The sequence below is a fragment of the Prionailurus bengalensis genome, chromosome C1 (genome assembly GCF_016509475.1).
Source record: "Prionailurus bengalensis isolate Pbe53 chromosome C1, Fcat_Pben_1.1_paternal_pri, whole genome shotgun sequence".
NCBI classification, from domain to species: domain Eukaryota; kingdom Metazoa; phylum Chordata; class Mammalia; order Carnivora; family Felidae; genus Prionailurus; species Prionailurus bengalensis.
The window spans coordinates 159,268,983-159,290,803 of NC_057345.1; the positions used below are offsets into that span (position 1 = coordinate 159,268,983).

A 21,821-nucleotide genomic window follows, 5' to 3' on the forward strand; every position below is an offset into this window, starting at 1 on the left:
AAATCCTAATGGGTCTTGTAGTAGGATTCTGCGGGGTTGTTTTGTTTTGTTTTGTTTTGGGGTTGTTGTTTTTTTTTTTTTTTAACTGTGTTTGCTTTTTAAGGTTTTTTTTGTCTTTGCAGGCTGTTGTCAGGGTTGCCTCCCCCTGCTGTCAGGAGTGTACAAGTATGCAAGCTTCCTAGGTTAGAAAATTTGAATTTGTTTCTGGCTCAACCATCTTTCTGAACCTCAGTTTCTTCATCTGTAAAATACTTTGATTTCAGGCTTTCATCAGCTGTGGGCTTCAAAAATAAATAATCAGATTTGTTAAAATTCTGTGTAAAATTGGCTTTCAGTAATAACTCAGTGGTTCTATGAGTGATACATTTATTGTGACTTTTTAAAGATCTTTCATTTTTGGTACTTGTTATTGTGGTCTTGCAGTGTCAGTGGTCTCTGGGTAAGGTTTTTGTCCTTTTGATACTTTGCGTATTTTATTTTATTTTTTGTTATTTTTTTTTAATATTTATTTATTTTGAGGGATGGGACACAGCACGAGTTGGGGAGGGGCAGAGAGATAGGTGAGAGAGAATCCCAGGCAGGCTTCATGCCATCAGCACAGAGCCAGATGTGGGGCTTGAACTCACGAAATCCTGAGATCATTACCTGAGTCAAGAGCAAGACTTGGATGCTTAACCAACTGACCACCCAGGCGCCCCACATTTTGTGTATTTTAAATGAGATTTTCTGTCAGGCAACTTACATTCTACATGCAAAGAAAAATTGGTGGTGTGAACGAGCTCTAGTAGTTATCAGAACACCATCAACAATTAATTCTTCCAGTGTTGCTCTTTTAAGAAACAGACGTTGATGTTTTCCCCTTATTTTTTTTTTACTAATAGGATATTTCAATAGAATTATAATTTGTTACTTAGTTTTAGTGTTCTAAGGTATTAAGGTGTCTAACTTGTCATGTATTAGGAATCCATAGATAATTCAAGTGATTTGAAAAGTTTATTGCAGATCTGCTACAGTGTGTTATTGCACATTTTTGGCTTTAATATTAGCACCAAGCTTTAGTTTTTAGATTTAGGTGTCAGTGGTTTTGCCCTAGTTTAATTCATATGCTGTCTCTGTAAAAACTCTTTTTTTAATTTCTGTGGGGCAAATCTTGCATCTTGAAATTTACTGCAGGCAGTATTGTAAATACTCAGAGAAAACTTCTGTAACTGGGACTTTGTACTTTCAGTACCAGGCAGGAAATCTTTTGTGGTGGCTTAAAATGATCACCAACTTCTTTGTGAAATGTAACTACGTCATACTTACTTATAAATATAGGCATCAATTTTTTTAATATAAAATGTCATTTTTAAAACATGAATGATTCCTTAAGTCATTGATTTTTTAAAAATGAATGAAGCCTCTTTATGTATTAAGCTACTGCTCATTGTGTATAAACTTTAGCTTAAGATTTATTTGTAATTATGTCATTGCATTATGGTCATAAGATAGAATTTAAAATTAAATAAGCTGTTATCTGGAATATTTGTGAATAAGCTAGTTTCTACAGTGAAGCTCTAAAGTACTTAACTAGAAAACTCTTGCTGTTTTCAACTTTCGCTCTCTAGTCATGTCAAATCTATAAAATCAGATTGGACCAGATTAAGGTTCCTTCAAACTTCTAAAGTCTATAATTTATATAGGAATTACCAGATTGGCTAACATGTTGTTGTTATATGGTATAGGTATATTTCTGGAGGCAGTGGTATACATTTATCATTGTAAGAACTTAAATAATTGCAGGTACAGCATTAAGAATATTAGCAGAGATTTCCCAGTTAGTATATGCTTTTTTAGTTTGGTACTGACATAGCTGTACTATATTTTTATGCTCTCAGGTTGTATGTTTGGAAAGCATATAATATCCTATTTAACACTGAACTTGGCAACATTACAGCTTTTCTCTTTTTATGTTTTCTAAAGAATTTCAGAAGTGCCTATACACTGTTAATCATATTTCTACCAGCACAGTGATTTGTGACTGTCAAAGACACTAAGGGAGGGGGCAGTATGGAATATCACAGGTGCCTTTCCTGATGCCTCAGAATATTAACTTTTTTGTACTTAGTTCGCTAGCACTATGGTACTCATAAATGTATTAAAATGTTTTTGAAGCAATCTATTTTCATTTCTCCTTTGATCTCTGAACTACACAGGGTAAAGAGGCTAGTCTGAATGTCAGATTGCCTTTTTTGAAAGTAATCTATGAGATCTGCTATACTTGTAATTAGTTTAATGCAATATGCTTTTAGAAGTGGAAATCTTGTGTGAAAATTGTTACCTGTGTTATTAAACTTAAGCAGGTAAGAACTTTCCATCTTTATTTCTTAGTTCTGAACTGAAGATGCTCCTTGTGGATTCTGTTTTTTAAAAAATAAAAGAAACATTTTATTAGTAAAATGCAGCTCTGTTAGGCAGATTGAGGGAATAAGTTCTGTTTCAGTATGGAATAGATTCAGGGGATGGTTACTGGTAGGCTCTGGGAGAATTTACTGACTACAGATAGATATTAGCTATACTCCATGTGAGAAGCAGTACATTTAGGGGGTACAGTACATTTGAAGCAGAACCTGGTTTTGCTCATGTCTTGATTAACTCGTATTCTTTGCATTTGATAATGTAGTCCTGGGCCAGGCCCTATGCATGGTGTTGAAGATACAAGAGTTTTGAGTTCGAGGACTTTACAACAAGTTTATGACAAGGAGAATAAGATTCAACAAAGGAGGATCATTTAAGTTTTAGAGAGTCAGGGTGAAGTTCCCAGGAAGGATACTCTGGGCTATTTGAATCTTGTAAGGACACAGGAATTAGCCAAGGGAATCAGAAAGGGCAAAGACCTGTTAATCTTATAGTTTTAAAAGATTTACTGTCTACCTTTTGAAGAGTTATTATTTTACTGACTCCCTTGTACTGTATGAAACTTAAGTTTTTTGAATGTCATAAAGTCACTGCATTATTTATTGCCTAATTGCAAATACCATGTCCTTTACCATATATATTTAGTGATTAGCTGCTTATGTCCTTGTCCTGCCCCTTTGCCCATCCTTCATATTATGTTAGGATGGCTATCAAAATTGTTTTAGGTACGAAACTACAAGATTAAACTTTTTAACATATGAATTTGTAACTTCTCTGATATTTTTATGAACTATATTTGTTTCAAAAGTTAACACATCCTAGCATTTAATATTTTAAAATATTTACATGATATGTTATTGATATACAAAACTAAGATATTGTTGGTAAACATTTAAAACAACATTGTAATTCCCTCTGTTTAGAAAAAAGAATATACATAACATTTAAAAACTTATAGCTGCCAGGATTTTATCCATTTTTTATATGTTCTGATTTTTTTTTCAGTGAGCCTGTCAACTTTATTGTTTAAAAGTATTTTCACTATGAAAAGAGTAGATGAGGTTTCTGAAGGAGTCAGGCAGGTGAAGTGAGTTCAAGACGTCAAATAGATAATAAATGGTAACAGCTAATAGGCTATAGTTGGAGGCAGACCATGTTTATTGCTGTACAAGAAGGGACACGTTTTTGTTTTTCAAGAAAAATTAGTATCTGGATTTTATGGAAATAGCTGCAACTCTTTTGGGTTAAACAAATTTGCAACAAAGCAGGCTACTGTTCTGAAAGCTTTCATTATATACTGTTAGGAAATTCATGAATTATTTTATTGAAAATTGCATAGACTTTGGGGCGCCTGGGTGGCTCAGTCGGTTAAGTGTCCAACTTGAGCTCAGGTCATGATCTCACGGTCCGCGAGTTCAAGCCCCGCGTAGGGCTCTGGGCTGACCGCTCAGAACCTGGAGCCTGCTTCGGATTCTGTGTCTCCCTCTCTCTCTGCCCCTCCCCCATTCATGCTCTGTCTCTCTCTGTCTCAAAAATAAATAAACGTTAAAAAAAAAATTAAAAAAAGAAAATTGCATAGACTTGATTTTTCCTTGAATTGTATTTTTGATACCTCTCAGCATTGTTTTCCCTTTATTTGTTCTTGAAAAAGTGAAAATTAATCAGATGTTTGTCTCATGTTAGATTTTAAGTATTATTGAGTAACACCAGGAAATCATAATTCTAGAGGAAATACTATGTATTATATTTCTGATTAGGTAAAATCTGATTTCAGTAATATTAGAGATATAGTGTTTAGCCATCTTTTTTGTCATCATTGTTCTCACTAGGTATATTTGTTCTTCATTAGCTATAACAGAAGAGCATTTATGTACTCAATATCTGTAGTGCTTTTAATAGTTTGCTGGCTTTCATCTTTCTTGAATTTAAGGCATATTTGATTTGTTAGTTTAGGAAAACTAATTTTAATCTATTTCTAAGAATGAAAAGTATCCTTAAATGGTGTAACCTAAATATATAACCACTTACAGACATGTACATTATGACAACCTAATGTCCAACACAACTATTGAGTAAATTAAGAAATATTAATATGTTAGACTATTACACTATGAAAATGCAATTTTTAAAAATATAACAGGGAACAAATGTTGAAGGAAAAAAGATACGTGTACACGCATCAACACATTTTCTTCATTCATTCATCACTGGACACTTAGGTTGTTTCCATGTCTTGGCTTTTGTAAATAATGCTGCATAATTTAGAACCAGTGTCAATATTTTGGTGTAAACCCTATCTTCTTTCAGTTACGTTGAGATGTAATTGACATAGTGTATAAGTTTAAAATGTACAGCATATGACTTACATATATTGGAAAATGATTACCACAGTAAGTTTTGCTAACATCTACCATCTGATATAGATGCAAGAAAAACCTTTTTTTTTTCCTGTGATGAGAATTTTAAGGATTAGTTCTCTTAGTAGCTTTCTAATATACCATATAGCAGTAAGTTAACTGTAGCCATCATGTTTTTCATTACATCTCCAGTATTGTAACTGGAAGTTTGCATCTTTCTATCTTCATTCAGTTCCCCTACCCCCTTTCCCTCAGCTCTGGTAACTAGAAATCTGGTTTGTTTTTCCATGAGTTTGGGCAGGGTGTGTGTGTATGCATACATTTTTAAATTTACCTTTTTTTCCCCTTAGAGTCTACATATAAGTGAGATCCTACAGTGTTTGTCTTTCTCTGTCTGACTGACTTCATTTAGCTTAATGTATCTAGGTCCATCCACGTTGTTGCAAATTGCAAGATTTCCCCCTTTTTTTTTTTAAATGGATGAATAGTATTCCATCGTATATGTACATTTTCTGTATTTTCTTTTTTTTTTTTTTAATGTTTATTTTGAGAGAGAGAAAGAGCGTGCGCATGCACTGAGTGTGGAGGGACAGAGAGAGAGGGAGACACAGAATCTGATACCAACTCCAGGCTCTGAGCTGTCAGCACAGAGCCTGACGTGGAGCTTGAACTCACAGACTGCAAGATCATGACCTGAGCCAAAGTTGGATGCTTAACCAACTGAGCCACCTAGGCGCCCCTCGTTTCCTTTTTTTAATGTACATCTGTTATGTGTAAAATTGGGATCTTTACTAACTTGCTTTTTTCACCTGATACATTATGTATATCCTCTCATTCATGAGTAGTCTTTGATAATTTTTCTCTTTCCACATACGTTCATGTGGTATAAAATTGGAAAGGTAGAGAAGGTTGGTTGAACAGTAAAAAAATCTTACCCATCTTCCCCAGCTACCTATTTCCTCTCCCACCAGTAGCCTCTGTATTAGACAAGCAAACATATATATATATATTTTTACTTTTCTGAAAAATATACAAAGAAAGCATTCCAAACATATCTCTGTATTTTTTTTTTAAGTCAACAAAATGTCTTGGAGAGAAAAGTACATAAACTGCTTCCTCATTCTTTTTTATAGCCTTTTTTTATAGCCTTGTACACTGTATGGATATAATATGATTTATGTAATCTACTCTCTGTGGACATTTAGATTTACAGTCTCTTAACTTCTGAAACAATGGCTGCCTTGAACAACTTTATACGAACTTTATTTTGCAAATGTGTGGGATATGTACAAAATAAATTTCTAAAGTGGGTTACTGAGTCGGAGTGTATTCAGTGCACTTGTAATATTGTATGTTGTCCAACTGGCAAAGGATTGTATCCATTTACCCCTTTACTATTGGCAACAATGTATGAGAAGGTCAATATTGTTTATTTTTGTTAGTCTGGTAGGTGAAAAAAGTTATTTTAACCTGTAAGAAGATTTCCTGTGGCTAGATGAATACCGTTCATTTCATGAATCATTTATTTAACCAATTTTTTTTTCTTTTCTATGTTTTATTTATTTTTGAGAGAGAGGGAAACACAGAATCTGAAGCAGGCTCCAGGCTCTGAGCTATCAGCCTAGAGCCCAACGAGGGGCTTGAACCCAGGAACCCAGGAGTCCTGAGATCATGACCCAAGCCGAGGCTGAAGTTGGACGCTGAGCCACCCAGATGCCCCCCAATTTTTTTTTAATGTTTATTTAAATTTTTTTAATGTTTTTATTTATTTTTGAGACAGAGAGAGACAGAGCATGAGCAGGGGAGGGGCAGAGAGAGAGGGAGACACAGAATCCGAAGCAGGCTCCAGGCTCTGAGCTCTCAGCACAGAGCCTGATGTGAGGCTCGAACTCACGAACCAGGAGTGCATGACCTGAGTCAAAGTCAGACGCTTAACAGACTGAGCCACCCAGGCGCCCCAGTGTTTATTTATTTTAGAGAGTGCAGGAGTGTGCCTGAGTGTGGGAGGGGCAGAGAGAGAGAAGGATAGAGGATCCCAAGTGGGCTGTGTGCTGACAGCAGAGCACCTGACATGCCAGAACATACAAACCGTGAGATCATGACCTGAGCCAAAGTCGGACATCTAACCAACTGAGCCACTCTGGCGCCCCCTACCCATTTTCTATTACTGTACAACTTGTTTGTTTTTTATTTTACCATTGCAAAAAGCACTTCAATGACTACATAGGAATTTTTTTTAAGGGAAAAGGTAGATTTGGGGGGGGGGTGGTTAGTTGTTTTTTGTTTTGTTTTTTTTTTTAGTAAACATGGGCTTGAACTTACGACCCCAAGATCAAGAGTCACGTGCACTTCTGACTGAGCCAACCAGGTGCTCTGAATTTTTTTATACTTAGAATCCTTTTAACAGTACAGTGTTGGTATCTTTTTTCATTTAACATTTTTTCCATGTTATATTTTTAAAAATTGCATTTTCATAGTATAATAGTCTATCATATGAATATTTCTTAATTTACTCAACAGTTTTGCTGGACATTAGGTTGTTTTTAATTATTATTAAACCAAAATCAAATAATATTTCATTTAAAATGGTTACCTTCACAGAGATGCCAAGATACTGATTAGTAAAGTGTTAAAGGTTACAGTGAATATGAGTATATTCAAAGTTGTTGGTCTGTAATGCCAAGTTGCTTAGCAAAATCATTTGTGTGGTTTATATTTTTAATTTTACTTTTTTAAAATTATGTTTCTTTGTGTGGTTTTTGTGCTTTTAATTGTTTGCTGCGTGGACCCTGTGGTATTAGTTCCCAAAGGTGGGGGCAGAAGGACAGTGAGAGAGTTTTTTTGGTTGTCAGGTGTGCTGATACAAATAGGGCCACAGGTGATTAATATTCTTGCAGTGAGTTAGGATGGTCGTAGTCAGTGAAGAATTGTCCTAGTGCCCCCATTCCTAAGCACTGTTCTATAGTAAAAAGTTAACATGTTTGTTGAAAATATTTCCCCCTTTTTTTTTACTTTTTTAATTTTCTTCTGACAAATAGAAATAATAAATTTTTTTCATGAAGTCAAATCTGTTTATCTTCATTATTTATTTCATTGTTCACGAACCTGAGAAATTATTTAATATCCAGCGTTTAGATAAATATTCACATGTATCATTCCTAGTTTCCATAGGGTGAGGGGCACACAGTTTTGTGAAAAAGAAAAGTAATTTCCCAAGATCTTCTAGAGTTAAATGCAAACAACAGTAATAATCATGGAAGTAAGACACTTAAAAAATACATGAATACTTGAGTGGTCTTTTGAAGAGTTTCTTTTACAGGTCTCTATTGTTGTAGAAAACTTGGAAAATGAAGAGGCTGAGAAAACCATATGTGACCCTTTCATTTAAGGATAGGCTGTTAGTATTATCATGTATTTCCTACTGTTTTATTTTATTATACAGATATATTTTTTTATTTAAAAAATTTTTTATTTTAAATTGGGAAACTACATGAATATATTCTCACTGCAAAAATTCAAGTCTCACATTTAAAGCTAAAGACTACTGGTGTGCCTGGGTGGCTCAGTTGGTTGAGCGACTGCCTTCAGCTCAGGTCATGATCTCAGGGTTTGTGAGTTCGAGCCCCGCGTTGGGCTCTGTGCTGATAGCTCAGAGCCTGGAGCCTGCTTCGGACTCTGTGTCTCCCTCTCTCTCTGCACCTCCCCCGCTCATGCTCTGTCTCTCTGTCTCAGAAATAAACATTTAAGAAAGTAGTAAAGCTAAGGACTACCATTGACTTCCATTCCTACTCTTAGTCCCCTCTGATAGAGGACTGTCAATGTTGATATGTAACTCTTTTTCTGTAGAAATAGAGTATTATTTGAGGGTGTAGACAAAATACTTACATGCAACTTGCTTTCTTTTTCTTTTAAGCTAAGTAACAGGATTTTTGGATAGAGTATGTAGACTTTTTAAACTGCTACGTAATATTTAATAGCATGTGTATACCAAAATTTATTTAGCTGTTCTCTCATTGTGGGACATTCTGGATGTTTCCTTTTTGGTGTTACAGTGTTGCAAGACAGCATTCTCACACATGCCTATCCTTTCATGTATATTCATTTATTTATTAAATACTGATTTCTTGCCATGGCCAAGCACTGTTTGAGGCAGTAGGAATTAAGAGAGCAAAATTGAAAAGGTTTATCACATCACAGAGCTTATATTCTAGTAAGAAGAATAGGTATAAAAACTTGAATTTATAATAAAATATCAATTAGCAGTAAATGCTTCGAAGAAAAATATGACAAGTAAGGGGATATAAAGTGTTGGAGGACAAGGGCTGCACCTTTGAATATACTGGTCAGTGATGGTTTCCATGTGGAGGGGATGCTTGAGCAGTGATTTAAGTGAAGTGAGGGAATGAGCAAGGGGAAGATCTGGGGTAAGAGCATCCCACACAGAGGAAACAACAAGTGTGAAAGACCTGATGAAGGGCTAGGCCTTGGGATGTTTGAAGAACAGCTGGAACACATGTGTCTAAGGAGAAGAAGAATGTTAGATGAAGTCATGGAGGTCATTAGCTGAAATTTTTAGATCTGTGCTGTCTAGTGTAACAGTAGGTATGAGCCACATGCAGTTATTGAGTTCTTGAAACATGACTTTCTGAATTGATAAACACTGGATTTCTAAGACTCACTACCCAAAAAAGAATGAAATATCTCATTAATAACATTTTTATGTCAATTATATGTTGAAGTAGTATTTTGGACATACTGAGTTGAATAAAATACATTATTTGACCTGTTTTGGTTTTTTTTTTTAATATGGCTACTACAAATTTAAAACTTATGTATGTGACTCATGTTTCTATTGGACAGTGCTAGTTTAGGTTCTTGAAATGCATGGAAAGACATTTTGAATTTTTTTTTTTTAAGTTTATTTTTAGAGGGACATAGCACGAGTGGGGAAGGGGCACAAAGAGAAGGAGGGGTAGAGAGAGAACCCCAAGCAAGCTCTGCATTGTCAGTGCAGTGCCCTATGCAGGGCTTGAACCCATGAAACTGTGAGATCATGACCTGAGCCAAAACCAGGAGTTGGACAGTTAACCCACTGAGCTACCCAAGCACCCCCATGGAAGGACATTTTTATTAAATGTGATAGATGTTAGAAAATATTAGGCAGAGGAATGAAGTGGTAAATGTACTTTTAAAGAATCATTCCACTTTGGTTATTCTAATAAGAATAGAAAATAGAGAACTAAGTAAAAGCAAGGAAAACCAATTAGGAGGCTATTGCAACATTCCAGATAAGAAATAATAATAATGGTAAAGATGGTGGGAGCATGTGGGATTTTTGTGGTTTTTTTTTTTGTTTTTTTGGTTTTTTTTTTTTTTTTTAGAGGGCAAGTTGGGGAGAGGGGCAGAGAGAATCTTAAGGGCCTCAGCACGGAGCCCAACGCAGGTCTCGATTCCACAATCCTGGGATCATGACTCGAGCTGAAATCAAGAGTCGATGCTCAATCCCCAGGTACTCCAGGATAATTTTTGAAGCTAAAATTCAGTCAGTGCCGACTTCCTAATAGTTTGAATAATGGGCTGTGAAGGAAAGTGCAACCAAAGACGATGGACAGTAATAATATTTACTGAGTTCTGAGAGAACTGGGGATAAAGAAGTAAAGTTTTGTTCTAGATATATTATTTTTAATAAAGTAAACTTTTTATTGAAATATAGCATACCAAAAGCTACATAGAATGTAAGTGTAGCTCAGTGTTTTCCCAAAGTGAATTCCCCTATGTAAGCAGCTCTCAGAATAAACAAAACAAACACTATACTGGAGCTCCCACTTGTGATCATACTCCATAAATTAGTGGTGGTATTCATTGCAGTTTCGAGGTCCCAGAGCTATAGGATTTTTTACATTGTGCTCTAGAATTGAGAAACTTGGAAAATTATCAAAGGTGTGTCTAAAAGGTTAAGGGTGGGGCATCTGGGTGGCTCAGTCCGTTAAGCATCAGACTTCAGGTCATGCATGATCTCTTAGCTCGTGAGTTGGGGTCCCACATGCTTCTGATTCTGTGTCTCCCTTTCTCTGTCTCCAACCCCCAGCTCACACACACACACACTCTCTCTCTCTCTCTCTCTCAAACATTTAAAAAAAGTTAAAAAATAAAAGGCTAAGAGTAACTAGGGATTTTTCTGACCTGTCATAAATGATGCCTGGTTTTCCAACTGGGAGTTTGTTTTCAAGAATTCAGTACTGTATGTAGGAAATTAACTGTAATTATAAGCTATTTGGGGCAGTATTATCTATACCATAGTAATCATTTTGTAATAATAGAAATCTCCAACTGGGATATTGTGGTTAAACAAGTAGCTGTAGAAGTTTTTTTGGAGGAAAATAAGTCATTAAAATTTCTCTTCTCTTCCTCCACCCCCTCCCCCAAAAGTAGAGAAGAAGGCCTACAAAAATTATTTTGAAGATAAAGGATAATCAGGTACTAAGTAGTTTTTAAGATAAGATAGTTTCCTCAGATTTATGGATTCAACATACCCTCAATTTCAAGTGTGCAGGAATTGAAATTCTATACAAGTAAACAACGCAACCAACTTGGCAAGATCCTAAAATTACTAAGTTTTTTTGTTTCATTGTTTTCAGGAAGTCTGTGTAGCCTACTGGAGGATTGAAAGTTTAGATTTTTTGCTTTGTTTCATGTGAAACAAATTCTAATATCTATTTTACCTGTTAGAAATAAAATTGAGAAGTCATGAGAAAATGGTATTTTCCCCCCTTTCCCATACAGTAATGCCAAAAGTGAATATGCCAACACTTGGGTTGAATTTTAATGCAATATAATCTATCTTTTGTGTAATTTAATCCCCAATTTATGTGTTTGGGGTCTGTAAAATTGATAAGGGATGTTGGTAGATATATAAACCTACATATGTGATGAAATTTTGTAGAGCTAAATAACAGGCACAAAGATGAGTGCCAGTAAAATGGAAATGTGAATGGAATAAAGGATTATATCAACGTTGTTCTGCTTTTACGCTACAGTTGTGCTATTATACAACAGTTTTCTAAAATGTTATCATTGGAGGAAAATGGGTAAAGTACACACTGTATATTATTTCTTACAGTCTACATTGAAGCTACCTAAAAATTGATGAAAGGAGGAATCTATTTAGGATGGAGAATATAGATTTTTCACAGCTTCACTGGACCTTTTGCAGAGCTACCAGCTTAGGATAATTTTCAGAAAAGCGTATACATTTCAATCTCTATTCTGAGCCGATGAAACTGTCATTTTTATAGTCCATAATTTTGGATGCTGTTTAAACTAAGTACCTTTGTTTCTTCTGCTCTTCACCTTACCCTGTCATTTCCCATCAGGAATCATGATTGAAACATCTAAGTCTTTCAGATAAATGCCTTAGCAAAAGAACGTTAAATAATAGCTATCTGCTATGTAGATAAAAGTATTCACACAGAGTAGTATGTCACCTATTGGTATTTTTTGTCTACACTAGTATATCACTATAGGCTCTTGCTCATGATCAGAAAATAGCCTCATATGTAATGTGCTTTTAGTCAGGAAGGAAACCTACTATATATTTCTATCATTAAAATATCCCACTTTCTTCCTTGATAACTTATTTTTGGTATTTTTTAGGAATTTGAATGTTTTTCTTTTTAAAACACCATTTTAATCAAAACTTTTGTTTTTGTTTCCAAGGAGCAAAAGGGTTGGATCAGTCTGTCCTTGATTTTTCTCTATTTAATCTTGTGGAGTTCACTCATCATACAGACAATACAATTTTCTGTTTGAGTGGCAATGTATGTTCAGTTGTTAAAATAAAAGTTTTATTATATTATGGCTAAGGCCTTTCTTTTATGTCTTTTCTATTTGCTTCACAAAATGCAATCTACTCCTCCCTCCCCGCCCACCAAGAAAGAATCTATATTTTCATGGAAGTAAATATCAAAATAAGTTCAACTAAATTTCTAGTTTATGCTCCAGAATTTTTTCCCCCAGAAATTCATAAAAAAATTTTTTTGCTGTTTTGGTCTGTTTGCCTGAAACTGCATTTTATTCATAGATTGAAGTATTGGAGCCATGGGAATAAAGGTTCAGCGTCCTCGATGTTTTTTTGACATTGCCATTAATAATCAACCTGGTAAGAAAATTGGTATTCCTATATAACATTTATAAATGAATATTTAATATTTTAAATTGGTAAAGTATAAACCAGCTTCTTTCTTTTTCAGCTGGAAGAGTTGTCTTTGAATTATTTTCTGATGTGTGCCCCAAAACATGCGAGAACTTTCGCTGTCTTTGTACAGGTTTGTTGACATTTTCAGTTGCCCTGATGCTAGTCCCATTTAACTATGGTTTTAATTTTCTTATTTAACAGATTTTAGATTTCCCCGTGCAGATTATGTACCATTGCCCAGGATGTGAAAGTAATTCTTAGAAATACTACTTAGTTGAGAGTGAGTGAGAGAGCACATAATTGGGGGAGAGGAGCAGAAGGAGAGGGAGAGGAAGAGCGAGAGAATCTTAAGCAGGCTCCGTGCTCAGCACAGAGCTTGATGCAAGGCTCAATCCCATGACCCCCTGGGGTCATGACCTGAGCTGAAATCAAGTGTCGAATTCTCAACTGACTGAGTCACCTAGGTGCCCCTAGAAATACTACTTGCAATGGGCTTTTATCTGAGATTGATTTCTACATTTCTACACTCTCCAGAAAAACACTGGTGATTTTTAAATGAACTAAAAAAAAATTCCCGAGGGGAGTAAAAATTCTGTAGTTTAAAGACGTCTACATAGTTCAAGAGAGGTATATTTTACAGGGGAAAGCTTTCCTCATTAATTTTTCTTTAATACTGCCTGCTTGATTTTTTTCCTACTAAATGGCTTACTAATTTTTCTTCTCTGTAGGTGAAAAGGGGACAGGGAAATCAACTCAGAAACCATTACATTATAAGAGTTGTCTCTTTCACAGAGTTGTCAAGGATTTTATGGTTCAAGGTGGTGACTTCAGTGAAGGTAAGACTTTGAATCCCACAAAAGAAAATCATAATACTTTGTTAGGTATCATAGACCTTAAAGTTAGACAAGTTTAGAAGAGTTCTAAAGTTAGACAACTTTAGAAGACTTCTAAAGTCTCTAGAAGTACTCACAGACAAAAAGAAGGAGGCACATAGGAGATAATTTTACTTTTGATGCATGAATTAATTTCACAAATGTGCTTCTGAATTAAAAAACACTATTCATCTCGTAGTAATTTGTCAGTGTGTGTGTTTGGTTTTGTCAAAACTAGTAATCCTTAACTATAATATAGTTTTTACCTATACTTTTAAATTGTAAAAACACTGAAATTGTATTTTTAAAGACATTTTTGGAAAAAATCTAATTTTTGTTCAAAGGTCTACATAATCACTAGAATCTGAGTGTTCTTTTTTCCACAAATCTTAATGGAGACTTTGTCACATTCTTAACTCTTGTATCATAGAGAAAAGAAAGTAATTTGGGATCTTGTCAGTATTGACTTTAAATTAATATCTTTTATGATTTGCTGTGAACCTTTGAGTATTTTTGATTCAAAGTCATTTAAGCACCTACTTTGTAAGAAGCATTTTGTTTAGGTGGCGCCTTCAAAGAGATTACTGTCTTGGGAGTTCAAGAGTCCATGTTTCTCATTCTTAGGGAATGGACGAGGAGGGGAATCTATTTATGGAGGATTTTTTGAAGGTAAAGATGTTTACATTTAAATTGTATTTTTAATGTTTTCTGTATTTCATTTTTCTCTATTGAATCAACAAGATTATTAAACAGTATACTAATATCCAACTACAGTCAGTGAATCCAAAAGTTAATCTTTTTGTGAAAAAATTTATATGATAGACTTTATAGAGGTAGGATTTTTTGTGTGTTTAGAACATTAATACATCATATTATTTGAAGGGTTTCAATGATCTGTAATAAAGTCTTAGAATTATAGTGCTAGATTGGGCACTTCCACAGCTTAACCTTAATCTTTATTAAAACAGATTTAGCAATATTTCATACTAACAGTACTCACATGTTTAGTGGGTCCATTTTTCTGTGTATTTTTTTTATTTTTTAAGTTTATTTATTTTGAGAGAGAAAGAGAGTGAGCATGAGCAGGGGAAGGACAGGGAGAGAGTAAGAGAAAGAGAATCCCAAGCCAGCGTGGAGCCTGATGCAGGGCTTGAACCCAGAAACCGTGAGATCATGACCTGAGCCGAAACCATAAGTCAGATGCTTAACCAGCTGAGCCACCCAGGCTCCCCTTCTGTGCACTTTAAAAAAAAAATCCCTTTGATATTTTAAACTTTGGATAATGTTTTTCTCAAATTAAAATTTTCTCTCTGGAATATTTTATTAATGTGAAGATTATTTGAAAGACTGAACATGAATGTGGAAATAATTTCGTATTTCATATTTTTCACTTCAGGAATTCAGTAAAATTTTATTTCACGTTCTACTTGGGTGGTTCTCGTATTCGAATCCAAGATTGCAAAGCAAACTACTCTTTGCAATAAATGATGCTGTGGCAGAGATTAAGTTAATGAGTGCCTCTCTGTGCTTAAAATAACCATATGTGCTTTTTTGTGCTCAGAAAAGAAACAGAGGAAGTGTAAAAGAATCCTATCTGGTTTCTTTCTCTTCCTTTTTTAGGAACGTTTTATTTTTTTGTTTGAATAAGCAAAGAAAATTGTGTTGTCTTTTCCAAAATGATTTAAAAGACAAGTAAATGCAAATGGAAAGAAAGGGGGGTGATAATAGTATTTGAATTTATAGCAAGGGATTGAAAATTAGAAATGTTTTAATCTAAAAAGGTGGAAGAAGGAATTGGTTAATATTTGATTCTTTCTTCTTTTAACCTTTTATCTAAATTTTGTCTGGTGCTACAGAGCACATATGAAAATAAGATATGAAGAGTGAAAATGAAATTTTTTGGAGTTTATGCCTATAATATAACTGAAAACTTCGCTTCTCTATAGATGAGAGTTTTGCTGTTAAACACAACAAAGAATTTCTCTTGTCTATGGCCAACAGAGGGAAGGACACAAACGGTTCACAGTTCTTCATGTAAGTATTTATGCTGTGATCATTTAAAATATCCCTTTTTTGGTGTGTCATTTCTCATTGATTGCTAATAAATAGGAGAGGGATCCATAATGGGGAAAATTCTTGAAGGAAGGGGAACAGTGAATTGTTGAAGAGAGTAAAATTGTTAAAAGTGAAATTGAACTGTACTGCTTAAGTTTCCAAATGATGAAGACTTGTCAAAAGGACACAGGAGCCAGACTGAAGGGGTAAGGTTCCCCCTGGCCAGATTAGGAAAATTTGAGCATCAAAATAAATAATGATAGTATCAGATTATTAAATAAAATAGAAATCCAGCAGCCCATACAGGTATAAATAATAAACGAATAAATAATAAGGGAGAAGACAAAGCTGTTTCTTAGTAGAATGTCAGCTAATAAATTTAAAAGGAATGATAGAAAAGTCACCATTTTGCAGTCATCTCCATAATGACTGATTGAGGAAAGAATTATTTATTTAGAGCACAAGTTTAATAATAAGAATATTTGCAGAGTATCTCTTTATAAATTACTTGTTTACAAAGAATGAAATGCAGTTGATCCTCATTATTCAAAGATTCTATATTTGTGAATTTGCGTACTTACTAAAAATTATTTATAGCTCCAAAGTGGGTACTGCTAATGCTTCCAATTCTGAACCCCAAAAAATTTTGGCCAGGACTCTTCAACAGTGCATATTTTTTATCATGTCCTATCGGTACAGATTTGCTCTCCTCCTCAATAGCCTTAGACTCTCCTTGTCTCAGAAGAACTTAATCTGTAAGCACCATATGGCTTATTCCAGTGATTTACTATTCCATATTTGTAATTCCCGTCTTCAATAGTGAAAAACCTGGCTCCCATTATCTTCAGAATTTCTACCCATTTGCTGAATTCTATTTAAAAACTTGCTATTCTATTCTATGAAAAGTAACCTACTAACTAGAGTTGCTATTTACTTATAGTTATTTTTGTTTTTAGACCAAGGGTATGTAGTTAAAATACTGTGTTTAAAAGTGGCTCAGATTAGTGCCTTTTGGCGTGAATTTTGTGTGGTTTTGGTGTGAATTTTGTGTGGTTTTGTGGCTCAAAATATGTTAGGTTGATTGGTGTATGATTATATTTTGTTCTCTCACCATGATTAGTTTTTAGTTTTTTGTTTTTTTTTTTAAGTTTATAAAACGTGATTCAAAAAGAATACCTCTTAAATATCGTATCCACCTAACTTTTCACTCCATTGCCATTCCCCATTTTTTCATCCCATTCCCATCCATCCATATTAGTAACCAAACCTTATTAGTTTCTGGCTTATCTTCCTCTATTTGTTTTTACAAAAATAAGCACAGATACATATATATTTTTTTTTATTTTCCTTTTTTTCTTACACAACAGATAGCATACTACATACAGTGTTTTTTGTTCTTTTCACTTAGCAATATATCCTGGAAATCACTCCATATCAGTTCATAGAGATCCTTTTCATTTATCTTGCAGCTGCATATTACTCTGGTGTGTGAATAGACTCTAGTTCATTCAACTAATTGCCTTTTTAAGGCAATTAATTGTCTTTCTGATTTTTTAAATGAAAACAATTTAAATCATGTTGGTCGTAGAAAAATAAGAACATAGATAAATAGAAGAAAAAATTCCTGTCCCCAGAATGTCTTTCTCTGCAATAAAAATGTAACCTAAATGTTGCATATACTCTATAATCAACTTTGGATACAATATAAATCTCTGCACATAGCTAAGTATTAATATTTTGATAGCTATACGTGAATCCATTGGTTGAATGTACTATGCTTTATTTGTCTAATTTTTTTTTAAGTTTATTTATTTATTATGGGAGAGACCAAGAGAGTGAGCATGCAGGGGAGGGACAGAGAGAGGGAGAGAGAATCCTGAGCAGGCTCTGCAGGATCAGTGCAGAGCCTGAGGCAGGACTTGAACCTACAAAACCGTGAGATCATGACCTAAGCTGAAATCAAGAGTTGGATGCTTAACTGACTGAGCCACTAAGGACCGTCTTTATTTATCTAAATTTTGAACATTTGGCTTGCTTCCTGGTTTTCAAACTGCTGCAGTGAGCATTGTTTTACCTATTGTTTGAAGCATTTTTAACTATTTTACATAAGTTGCTAGAAGTTTACTAGTGAAATGTTTACATATTTTTAAGTCTTTCTATATATATATATATTGCTATATAATGTACTCTAGTATCAACAGTATAGTATGCAAGTTCCAGTGTCACCAGATCTTCAACAACACTGTTTTCATTTGTTTGTCTTTAAATTAAATCCCTTCCTGTGCTATCCAAAACTTCTCTGTTAAGTTTATGTAATCCTTCTCGTATATTCTCAGAATCTTCACTCTATGTGTTGATTTTTCCTTATCTCTCTTAATTTCTAGGTAACCCTTCTTTAACTTGTGTTTTGTTTTTATTGTTTTTAAAGGAGACAACTTCAGTTTTTTAATCTTAAAAAACTTTTTTATTGTGGCAACATATGTGATATGAAATTTGCCATTTTAATCATTTTTAAATGTATAATTTAATGGTATTAATTATATTCACAATATTGTGCCACTGTCACCACTGTTTCCAAAATGGTTTCATTGTCCCAGAAACTAACCCATTTCTTTTTACCCTCAGCCCCTGGTAACCTCTATTCTGTTTTCTGTCTCCATGAATTTCCTATTCTAGATATACAAGCAGGGGCACCCAGGTGGCTCAGTCGGTTCAGCGTCCAACTTCGGCTCAGGTCATGATCTCACAGTTCGTGAGTTTGAGCCCCACGTTGGGCTCTGTGCTGACAGCTCAGAGCCTGCAGCCTGCTTCACATTCTGTGTCTCCCTATCTGCCCCATCCCCACTCATGCTCAGTCTCTCTCTGTCTTAAAAATAAATAAAACATTAAAAAAAATTTTTTTTAGATCCACAAGCAGAATCATGCAATATTTGTCTATGGTTAGCTCTGTGAGGAGCCACTAAACTGTTTTCCACAGTGGTTGCATCATTTTATATTCCTATCAGCACTGTATAAGAGTTCTCGTTTTTCTGCTCCTCTTCAATACACTTTTTCACCAGTTCGAGAATGACCATGAAAACGCAGAGTATTGGTTTAGGGGTTATAAATGAATTCTAGTGAGGAAGTGAACTTGCAAGTTATGGAATCTGTGAAGTGAGGTTTGACTAAATCTAGATAAAAATATATGTATATGTTGAATGTAACATGTAATACAAATACACATAGGGTATACACAATGGTTTTTACATCTCTAAATGGTTTAAGCAACTTCAGGTGAACATAGCTGTTGTAGGAAGAAAACAGTAAGGGGTTAGTTTTACATGTAAGGTGAACTTATGAAAATACATGAACATGTTTGAATTTTTGTTAATTTGTATCATGTGGGCTTTAACCAAAGGTTAGCTTAGATTGTGTTCCTTCTTCCAAATTTCTAGTGCCTTTTTAAAAACTTTTTTTAATGTTTATTTTTGAGAGAGACAGAGTGCAGGTGGGGGAGGAGCAGAGAGGGAAGGAGACATGGAATCTGAAGCAGGCTCCAGGCTCTGAACTGTCAGCACAGAGCCCAGTGTGGGGCTCCCAACTGATGACTCAGGAGATCATGACCTGAGCTCAAGTCGGACGCTTAACCGACTGAGCCACCCGGGCACCCCATCTAATGCCTTGTTTGATAAGATTCTTTAACATAATAAATGATATACAGTGTCCATCTTCATCCTACACCAATACCAATCTTCTCAACTACAAAGATTTTAAGTTTGGTGTGGAGTAGAAAAAAAGATTTTACAAAATTACTTCATTTACAGGACTTTTTGCTTATTTTGAATTTTGTCAAAAGTTTTAATCCAGATTTCTTCAATGTGAAGTTTGTTTGTATATCAGGGAAAATAAACTCGAAGGTCTTTGGATCTTCGGTAACATAAGCCAGTAAAGCCTGCTGGGACAAGAATCTAAACTGATAATCCATTTATTAAAAAGATAGGGATAGTCAGCCTGACCAGTTACTGCCTCATGCAGGCGCCACACCTTCCAGCGTTCCAGAAGGTCTGAATTCTGGATTTTTGAGTCAAAGTATCCAAAACTTTTAATGTTGACAACTAATTAAAATTTTTACAAACACTATATGGACCATTTCTGTTCTAGTCAACGGAACACATGTGAGGGCCATCTGAATATATACAGTAAGTCCCCTTTTATTCACAGGAAGTACGTTTCAAAGATTCCCCCCAGTGGATGCCTGAAACTTCATATAGTACTGAACTCTCTATATATTACATGTTTTCCTATATAGACATACCTGTGATAAAGTTTAATTTACAATTTAGGGATAATAAGAGATTAACAACAATAGCAAAAAGAACAATACACTGTAACAGTTATATGAATGTGGTCTCTATCGGAATCTCTTACTGTATTGTACTTACCCTTTTTGTGATGATGTGAGATGATAAAATGCCTACCTGATGAGATGAAGTGAGGTGAATAACAGGCATTGTGATGTAGTGTTAGGTTACTTTTGAACTGATAGTATGTCAGATGGAGGATCATCTGCTTCTAGACTGTGGACTGACCACAGGTTACCATAGGTGACTGAAACTGTGGAAAACAAAACCACAGTTATGCAGTTGATCTATGCTTTAACTGTTTAAAATGTTAAGGTTGAAAAGCACTATTGTTAAACCCATAAACTAGTGGAATCTTTTGTTAAATTGTGGTCTGTTCATACAATAGAATTTATAAAAACCATAGAACATTCTACATGTTCAGTAAGAACCCAGGCACACGCAAGAAACGTGGATGAATGGAAATAACACCAAAATGTCAACTTTAGTTAACATGTAAGTTCTCAACAATGAGTGGTATTACTTTCATGATCAGAATGAGTTTTTGAAAATACATTATGTAGAAAGCATCTTGAATTTTTTCTGTTCGACTTAAGGTTAATGTAATAAAATTCTATTATGTTAAAATAGCATGTGATTTCTTTGTATGCAACTTTGTTTCCAATGCAGTTATTTTCTTTTCCTTTTTAGAGATGCTAACTTTGTTTTTCTCTGACTTTGTTTTTATTCTTCTATCTGATGACTTCCAAAGAACAACGAAGCCAACTCCTCATTTAGATGGGTAAAGATTATTTTAATTTATTTTTTGACCACTTTAATGTTAAAATTAAAAGCTTTTATTTAGTCATCTTTACTTGACTCTTTAGGCATCATGTTGTTTTTGGGCAAGTGATATCTGGCCAAGAAGTTGTAAGAGAGATAGAAAATCAGAAAACAGATGCAGCTAGCAAACCATTTGCTGAGGTGCGGATACTCAGTTGTGGAGAGCTAATTCCCAAATCTAAAGGTAAAAACAAGCACATATTTCTGATAATTCTTATGCATGCTAAACGATCAGAGACATTCTAAATTGTTGGTATGAAATTCATACTAATGTGAACATATATATGAGGCATTTGTGTTTTCTGAATGTCTTTTATCTTCACACTTTGTTCATTTACCATGGAGTCATCTAGTTTTCCCATTTAAAAAAAAAAATTAATGTTTATTTACCTTTGAGAGAGAGGGGGGGAGTCACAGTGTGAGCGGGGGAGGGGCGGAGAGAGAGGGAGACACAGAATCCGAAGCAGGCTCCAGGCTCTGAGCTGTCAGTACAGAGCCCAACACAGGGCTTGAACTTACAAACCATAAGATCATGACCTGAGCCAAAGTCAGATGCTAAACCGACTCAGCCACCCAGGTGCCCCTCTAATTTTCCCTTCTTGTTAGTTTGCTATAATTTATCCTTCTCCTTCCACTTTGTTTTGGGGTTTTGTTTTGTTTTTTAACTGTAGTTGTATAAATAGCATGGTAAATAAATACTCTTCTAGAGAAAGACACAGTGAGGGGGACGATGACAATTGAAGAGAATAACATAAAGAAACTTCAGGGAATAATTATTTCCCTT

The 21,821-nt window shown here is 34.7% G+C and overlaps 1 protein-coding gene across 4 annotated transcripts in view; it reads left to right on the top strand.

The window, feature by feature from the left end:
* Positions 1-21,821, top strand: part of PPIG (peptidylprolyl isomerase G) — a 44,766-nt gene that overhangs the window by 1,748 nt on the left and 21,197 nt on the right. For 2 of the 4 annotated variants that reach the window (XM_043576984.1, XM_043576985.1), the window contains exons 2-9: positions 123-182; positions 12,835-12,912; positions 13,004-13,078; positions 13,677-13,784; positions 14,445-14,489; positions 15,767-15,854; positions 20,967-20,996; positions 21,082-21,221. In XM_043576984.1, the coding sequence (XP_043432919.1) occupies positions 12,852-12,912; positions 13,004-13,078; positions 13,677-13,784; positions 14,445-14,489; positions 15,767-15,854; positions 20,967-20,996; positions 21,082-21,221 (547 nt within the window). In that variant the 5' untranslated portion in view covers positions 123-182; positions 12,835-12,851. The remainder of the gene's footprint in view (positions 1-122; positions 183-12,834; positions 12,913-13,003; positions 13,079-13,676; positions 13,785-14,444; positions 14,490-15,766; positions 15,855-20,966; positions 20,997-21,081; positions 21,222-21,821) is intronic. The other 2 variants (XM_043576982.1, XM_043576983.1) reach the window with 1 other exon arrangement.